The 8,604-nt window shown below is 43.7% G+C and overlaps 1 protein-coding gene across 1 annotated transcript; it reads left to right on the top strand.

Annotated features, from left to right (window-relative positions):
* Positions 1 to 1,702: 1,702 nt before the first annotated feature.
* Positions 1,703 to 8,604, top strand: sall4 (spalt-like transcription factor 4; the record flags this gene model as incomplete). Its single annotated transcript, XM_083768986.1, has 5 exons — positions 1,703 to 1,769; positions 3,957 to 6,019; positions 6,416 to 6,842; positions 6,942 to 7,240; positions 8,170 to 8,604. The coding sequence occupies 5 exons, from the start codon at positions 1,703 to 1,705 to the stop codon at positions 8,602 to 8,604; spliced, it is 3,291 nt and encodes a 1,096-aa protein (XP_083625112.1).

The following is an 8,604-nucleotide window of genomic DNA, read 5'->3' as shown; positions in this document are numbered from 1 at the left end:
TATATGATTTGTATTGCTGGGGGGGGGGGGGGGGGGGGGACCTATATATATATATATTATTTTTTTTACTTGATTTTATATCTGACATACCATATACATCGTGTTCTTACACAAAATGTGTTCTATAAATCATGCTGCTTCATTTTCGGAAGGAAAGGCCAGTTTATATCCTTCGGTTCCCACAACTGCAGCTTTATGGCACAATTGTGCACAGTCTGAATTGTTTAGAGGACTGAACGCAGCAGAAACCGTGTATTCAAGCATTGTTTCTTATTGGGGCTATAAACTGTCTAGACAACACTCCCCTCTTTTTCACCTTGAAGGACATTTGTTGTTTTTTTCTGAATACATTGGCTTGTCTGTCTCATAATTATCAGCCAAGGTATCATAAATTCTACTCTGGATTTATGCATGCTTCATTTAACTTTAGAGACAAAATTAACATCCAAGCCTCTGTAAGAGGGTGACCTAGTGCCACGATTAAGCAAGACATACATTGTTTTAGGCTAAAGCTAAATGTGTAGTGTTAATGTATTTATTTTTCAAAGAGTGTGCAAATTGACCATTATGTGTCCATTTTGTACCAGTATTGGGTCAATTGGTATGTGAGACACCAACACCTTTCTGACTGGTGACCTGTGACAAATTGAGTCAAAGCATTGTATTCACAGCATACTGTAAATCTAAGAAGTTTCATTTTCATTGAATTAAACATTTACAAACTAATAAAACCTTGTGCATTAGTCTTCTTGATAAAAAATAATTAATAACTGTAGTACACAGTGTTTATTTAACTCTGAAGAGAGCACAGTCCATTTGTTATTCTTGTCTTGTCTCTACTGTAAACTTGTTAAATGTTTATATTGTGTATTTACACCCCAAATATTCTGGTACTTTCTCAATGGTTGCAAACAATTCTTTCTCGCCCAGAACATTCACCAATCCTATAATTATCATGTTTGTTTATCATTGAATATGTGAGTATACAGGTTTTTAAGGAAGAATGTTGAGTTTTCCATCTACCAAGCCGATTAAGAAGCAGGTATGTTTTCACAATGAATATACATTGAATCATAATCCCATAATAATACTTTGTTTATTCTCAACTGTCTTTATCTTACTGGAGCACAATTTCATTAGTCAATCAAAACGTAAATGATCACATCTAAACTGTTCAATCTATGCAGAAATAGGACGCAGTTTCTTTTAGTATGCCTAGAATTTAGAATGTGGCCTTCCCCAAACAGCTGACTACGATGAATTAGGATGATATTCTGTACAGAATACATCGAAATAAATGTAGGCATATTATATTTAGACTGTAGGGTAGGCTTATTGGCTACCCCTGCCCCGGACTGACTGCCCGGAGGTAAATAGACATTTTCGTCAGTGACAAAATTTTCATGAACAGGGACAGACCTATTGCCCTCCCTCCACCATCGCGTCCACCCACTAGTAGCTCTACACCCGCCCCCTCCTGGCACTCTGCTTTTCTCATCAATAGGTTGCATTTGAATAATGTGTGAGCTCTTGGACTGGAGCCAATCAGCTGTCAGAGGACCATGATAAATCGCAATGCATTATTGATAATAATAATTACGTTGACATGCGCATTTCTACTCAAGAGGCTAATTTTCCAACCCGGAGAATTTGTAAAGAAGGGAGGAAAATCGTAGCGTTATTTGCCCCCGATGGTTGCACCATGTCGAGGCGCAAGCAAGCAAAACCACAGCACATCAACTCGGATGAGCCTGGGTCGTCAGTAAATGGTAAGTTTGGACAGAAACTACACAAAATTAGCGATAAGTTGACCATGTCGTGCTGCAAACTTATGTATATATTTATCGAAGAGTTCGGGGCCATTTTACATTGTTCTGTCGCACTTTGACCTGTAGCCTTATGCTGACCCTTGGAACTGACCATGTTCCAAGAATAAAGCACTAGTGTTATGTCTTATGTTGGCTAAAAGATGAGCTTATCGTAACTTTTTAACGAGTGCAGGTGGGGTCACGTACGGTATGGCAAAATACGCTGTAGGTTCATCACAGTTTGTCAGACGATTCAGACTGACTCAACTTTTTATTGAAAACAATGTGAATATATGTGAATTAAACTTTATTAAGCTTTGAATCAGACGTCTTTTTGCCAACGTGTTTTCTACTGGTGTATAAAATACAGTTGAAAATGCAGTTGCAATTGTGTGAACGGTGCTCACCATCAATAACCTGCTTGAGTATAACTTTAATTCAAGCGCAGCGTGGTTATTTATTTGATTGGAAACTAGCTGTGATCAGAGCCGGCTGTGATGATAGCATAACTTTGATCTGTGTGATTTCATTGGTCGTTAAAAGTTTTTTTTTGTGGTCATGTCATGTTAGTTTTGACTGCGATTGACTGGTGAATAATGGGCTTGGGTGCTTTTTTGACTGAGTATTGGATGGTCGTCTAAAGTTATGGACTTGTTGCATTTCGGGTATACAAATATATGACTAAAAATGTAATCATTGTTCTCCACGTTTGTTGCTTAAACGTGTGTAGTATGTACACGCGGACGGGTACCGTGCGTATATAGGATATGTTTTAAACAAAGGTAACCAACTTTGTATGAACTATGAAATGTGACTAGTGGGGAGTAAGCTGACCTAAAGGCAATAAATCCCCCAGTTTTAATGCATGACTGTTTCCTTTCGTACATCTGTGGAGAGGTGGGGGATGGAGCAGTGGTCTTTTTGTGGAGACAACCAGGGTGGGGGTGCGTTTGGTGTTGCCATATGCAATGCCATATGCAATGCTCTTAATGTACAGTTCACCTGAAACCTCAGATCAGACTTCTAGATGGAGACGTTAAGTTGTATATTAATCGTTAAGAACATTTATTTTCGGCATTTTGTAGCCTTTTTTAATTTTGTAGTTTAACTTGCTGAGTCTCAGTAGTATATTGAACGAGTAGTCTCACCTCGTGTCATGAACCTAAATAAAGGTGATCTGATTCAGGCCATGCGCCATCAAGTGGTTATGTCCTTTCACTTCATAATTTCTAGCCTAATTGTGTTTCACGTTTCGTGCTGGACTCGTTTGACTTTGGTTGGTATACTATAAGATATTCGTTTTAAGGACTTTATTCATTTAGCCCCAGGCCAACAAGTATGCTGCTCATTTTAGCATATAGCCCTACTTGGCACAGGAGCATTTTGCATGGCAATGCCTGCAATATTGTGGGTCTGTGCCTCTGAATATACTGCAATGCAATATGCATGTTTATTTTTCACTTAACGCCTGGTGTGCAATTAACAACTAACTAAAAGTCAGATTCGTTGACGAATGCTAACATGACTACACCTTTTCTGGGAGGCTGGGAGCACATTATCATTTTGATGGTTGTGTGAAATGAGCCCTGGTGACCAGACATTATGAAAATATATCCTATAGCTACAATACAGTCTTTGGCTTGGCTGCAAAAACGTTTGCCCAAAATATATATCTGAGTGGTTTAAACTTACTTTGACTTTACATAATGCAAGACAAGCTGTGTTATTGATAATTAAGTTCGTTCTTTAATCATCAGTAGCCTATATCGGATAAGCATGTATTAAACAGCGATTTAGGAGTTTGTCTGGTTTATGCCAACATTAAAAGTTGATCTCTGTTGCAAATAAGTGCAGTGTCCTGATGGGGTTTACAGTAGATGTATGCCCTCTGCTGGCTCTTAAGTGCAATTGGCAAGTTCAAGTTTCAACTGTAAGCTGACATTCTCTAGAATAGATGCATCGCTTACCTGTTACTTCTCAATTACATTTGGCATTATCCACAACTGAGGTGTAAGTCCACATCATCAGACCTGCGTTAGGACATGCATTATGTGATTTATTTAATGGAAATTATTAAGTGTGGTTATATTCCTAGTATGCTGTGAATTTCTGTTTGAGATGTTAAACTTGATGTCATTCTGTTTTTAGGCATTGCTCCAGATGGAGAAAGTGAAGAGGCAGGGAACGAGGTGAAGAGGTTCAAGATGGACGAGACCAGGGTCTGCAACAAGTGCTGTGCTGAATTCTTTGATGAGGCAGAGTTTCTCGACCATGAGAAAAATTGCACAAAAAGTCAGCAGGTGGTCATCATGGATGCAGAAAGGCATGAAGTGCCTGAGGAATATTCACAAGGTTCTCCTGATGGCCTCACCAGTGACCATGATGATAGCCAGTCCAGCAGCCATTCCCCATCGAATATCAACACAGAGCTTATGGAAAGGGAAGAAGAGGAAATTAAATTGAACACGGAGGATTCAAGCCAACAGGAAGAAGCAGAGATGTCTGCTTGCTCAGAGGTGCCTTTCCATGCCTCGACCAAGGTGCAAAATTCAAATGTCACCCTTGAATCAATGCCTTCCACTAAAGTGGCTGTCACGCAGCATACGTCCACCCACATATCTGCCCCCTTGTCCCAGATCACACAGCACGCTATTCCAATGATTCTAGAACAGTTGATTTGTCTACAGCAACAGCAGCTCCAGCAGATACAGCTCACCGAACAGATCAGAGTTCAGGTAGCTATGATGGCTCCACAGGGTCTCCACTCAGCAGTGGACCCCCTGAAAGCCCTCGGTGCCCACCTCTCTCAACAGCTCTCTGCTGCAGCAGCTCTGATTGGTAAAAGAACAGGCTGCCAGAGCCTCTCTATAGAGACCCTGAAGCAAGGAAATCTACCTCAAACCCATGGCATGCCTACCTCTCTGGGTGGAGGAACGGGCACAGTGTCTTATTCTAAAACAGACATTTCGAAGGACATTCCAGATCTAGCAAGCCGCCTGCCAGCACTGCTGCCCCTTTCTCCGGCAGCTATGGCTTTCCCCAATTCTTTCCCCAGCCTCCAAGCAGGTGCTGAATCATTCAAGAAATTAAAGGCAAAAATGCCTAGCCTGCCATTAGACTTGCCAAAGACTGGTGAGTCATTGGTAATCAGACATAAGTGCAAATACTGTGGGAAGTCCTTTGGGAATGACAGTGCTCTTCAAATACATGTGCGTTCCCACACCGGAGAGAGGCCCTTCAAATGTAACATCTGTGGGAACCGCTTCACGACCAAAGGAAACCTCAAAGTGCATTTCCAAAGGCATAGGGATAAGTATCCTAATATTAGGATGAACCCATATCCTGTGCCAGAGCACCTTGACAATGTTCCCACAAGTAGTGGCATTCCCTATGGCATGTCGATGCCCATAGAGCTCTGCAACATGGTTGATCTGAAGCCCATTGATATGAAGCCCATACTAGGTCCTCCAGTTACCGGGATCCACCCATCACCCATGCCAAGTTTCAAGCCCACATCTGAGACTTTTAGGGCTGACCCATTCACCCAGAGACCATCTCCATCCACAGCAGGGGATGGGGCATCACTTTCCTCCAACATGTTTGGCCACGAGATGGGGTTGAATCAGAACCAAGATCCCAACATGAATGGAAATGCCGTCGCGGGAGAGCAAAGCTCCGGAACGGCAAAACTCCAGCAGATGGTGGACGGCCTAAAGAGAACCAGTGACCCAAACGAGTGTGTCATCTGCCATCGGGTCCTCAGCTGCCAGAGCTCGTTGAAGATGCATTACCGCACGCACACAGGAGAGAGGCCCTACAAGTGTAAGATCTGTGGCCGTGCATTCTCTACCAAGGGCAACCTCAAGGCCCATTACGGAGTCCACAGGGCCAATACCCCTTTGAAAATGCAGCACTCATGCCCCATATGTCAGAAAAAGTTCACAAACGCAGTGGTTTTACAGCAGCACATTCGCATGCATATGGGTGGGCAGATCCCCAACACCCCAGTGTCAGAAAACCAGTATGACACCGCTGGACCAATGGATTCATCTGTAGCAGACGATAAGCCCATGGATGCCACCAGATTCAACAAAAGCATAGATGAACTTGAGGCTGAGCTGGACGCCGAGATGGATTCTGATGAGAAGATAAATGACACCTCAGATTCCCTCCCACCGCCAACTTCTGAGGAGGAGCAGCAGCCTTCTCCAATGCCATCCATGATGCAGCAGCAGCCTCCTCCAATGCCATCCATGTTGCAGCAGTCTCCTCCTCCAATGCCATCCATGATGCAGCAGCAGCCTCCTCCAATGCCATCCATGATGCAGCAGCAGCCTCCTCCAATGCCATCCATGTTGCAGCAGCAGCCTCCTCCAATGCCATCCATGTTGCAGCAACAGCCTCCTCCAATGCCATCCATGTTGCAGCAACAGCCTCCTCCAATGCCATCCATGTTGCAGCAACAGCCTCCTCCAATGCCATCCATGTTGCAGCAACAGCCTCCTCCAATGCCATCCATGTTGCAGCAGCAGCCTCCAATGCCATCCATGTTGCAGCAACAGCCTCCTCCAATGCCATCCATGTTGCAGCAACAGCCTCCTCCAATGCCATCCATGTTTTCCAGCTTGGATGTTCTGAAGAATCTTACATCAGCACTCGCACTGAAACGCCAGAGCAGCACGGCATCAGAGAGTGAGAGGACACCCAAAGAATCCCCCTCAGCTCTCAGGGAGCTGGAATATCAGAACGGCCGTAGTCCCGCCGTCTCAGACTCGGCCATGTCGTTTCACTCCTCTTCCCCAGTGAATTTCAATATGGGAAGCAGCCTGTCAAAATCTCCTGACTATAGAATGGCTGATTCTGAGGACTTTAACCACAGCGGCTCGAGGCCAGACTCCGACAGTGGCGCTCAAGATGGCAATGAGTCGAGTGGGGCCCTTGACTTGACAGCACCCAATAGCTTCACACCTAGAACTATTAAAGAAGAACCAGATCTGTCCTTCTCTAATGGAGACTTCCCTAATGGAGACTATGGTGAGTTTATTGTTTTATTAAAAGTATGAACAGTTGTAACTTGTAAGGTTGAATGCAGAATATATGTAATCTAACCCCCCCCCCCTTCCATCTCTACAGCTGCCAGTCACATGCATTTCATGAGGATGCCTCCAAGTCTGGCCGGTCTTGACATGAAGATCCCTCAAGACAATCCTCTCGGACCCCATTGCTTGTTTGGTTCCCAAATATCTCAGGGCACAGGCATGTCTAACTCCAGTGCGGCGCGGCGATCAACTAAACAGCATTTGTGTAATGCCTGTGGGAAAAACTTCTCTTCAGCCAGTGCCTTACAGATCCATGAGCGTACCCATACAGGGGAGAAGCCGTTTGCCTGCACCATCTGTAGCCGTGCTTTCACTACCAAAGGAAATCTCAAGGTAAGACGTTTTACCCTTGTGCATATGATCATACTGTAACGGTTACGCATTAAGACCTGAGGCCGTTTCTACAAATGCCTTCTAAATCAGTAGTTTTTACACAAAAACATATCCCATTTATGACAAGTTTTCTGAAAAACTGCAAATATTTATTAAATTACAAAACATTAATGTTGATATATACTGTACCAAAATGGGTTCCCAACTTGAAAGTTGTAGTTACAAAAAGGAGTTCCCACTAGAGACCTGCGGATGAGCTATTTTGTCACCCGAATCAGAGTGTGCATATTCATATTTATAATGCGCCCGTTATCCGACTGCATTAATTAATTAATCCAATTTATATATCCGCAACCACCCGCAAAACCGCTGCAGGGACGCAGTCTACAAGCTCACAACGCGCCGCTGGTTCGTTGCGACGCGTTGTGAGCTTGTAGATCGGCTATTCATAAGTTGTCAAACCCCACTGCTGACAGTTGACCAAAGTTGCGTAGTGCCATGGTTGTATATTCCCATTTCCATGGCAACAGGGCTTTCTTTCATACTCTTAGCTGCCTGTTAGCCTAGCAGCTAGCAGACCACTCTGTTGTTGTGGTCCTTCCTTAGCCAATATAGGCGTCTAATTTGTGCCTGATGAAAAATATTAAAATACTACTAATGCACACAAACCGAGATTTTGTGTGTTATGGGATAGCAGATGTACAAGCAGTGCGGCACGATATGACATGCCGTGAGCTTGTAGATCTGCTATTTTTGAATGGCCAACGCTAAAATCTGAAATGACACGGATGCTTTCCCAGTTTTAATGGGCTAAACTTCAACCGTTAAAACAATTGGCTCAATGTGGGGGTTTTTTCACAGCAATGTCCATCGCTATTTTTAATACTAATTTTTGTGTGGTTTTTTGTGTTTTTTCTTTTTTTTTTTAGGTACATGTTGGAACACACATGTGGAACAACACATCAAGGCGAGGCCAGCGTTTGTCTTTGGATAATCCCATGGCCCTGATGGCAATGAACTCGGAAGCCAAGATTTTGCCAGAGATGATGCAGGTCCCCAAAGAGCTGGGCACTCCACCAATTAACTTTGACCCATCTCTGTGGAACCAGTATGCTGCTGCCTTCAGCAGTGGCCTGACTATGAAGGCCAATGAAATCTCTGTCATTCAGAGCGGAGGCATCCCACTCCCAGGGAGCCTCGCTGGTGGGCCCTTGGTTGGATCTACTGGAGGCCTCATGAAGATGGATGGGTCTCACTCTAGCATGCCAGTTACCATGGCTGAAATAGAAAAGAACAGCCCTGAAAGTGTGCCAAAATCACAATTCCCACATTTCATGGAGGAGGGTAAAATTGCAGTTAATTAG

This window comes from Protomyctophum parallelum (genome assembly GCF_964188405.1).
Source record: "Protomyctophum parallelum genome assembly, chromosome: 7".
Taxonomy (NCBI): domain Eukaryota; kingdom Metazoa; phylum Chordata; class Actinopteri; order Myctophiformes; family Myctophidae; genus Protomyctophum; species Protomyctophum parallelum.
This window is presented reverse-complemented; position numbering and strand designations above follow the sequence as displayed.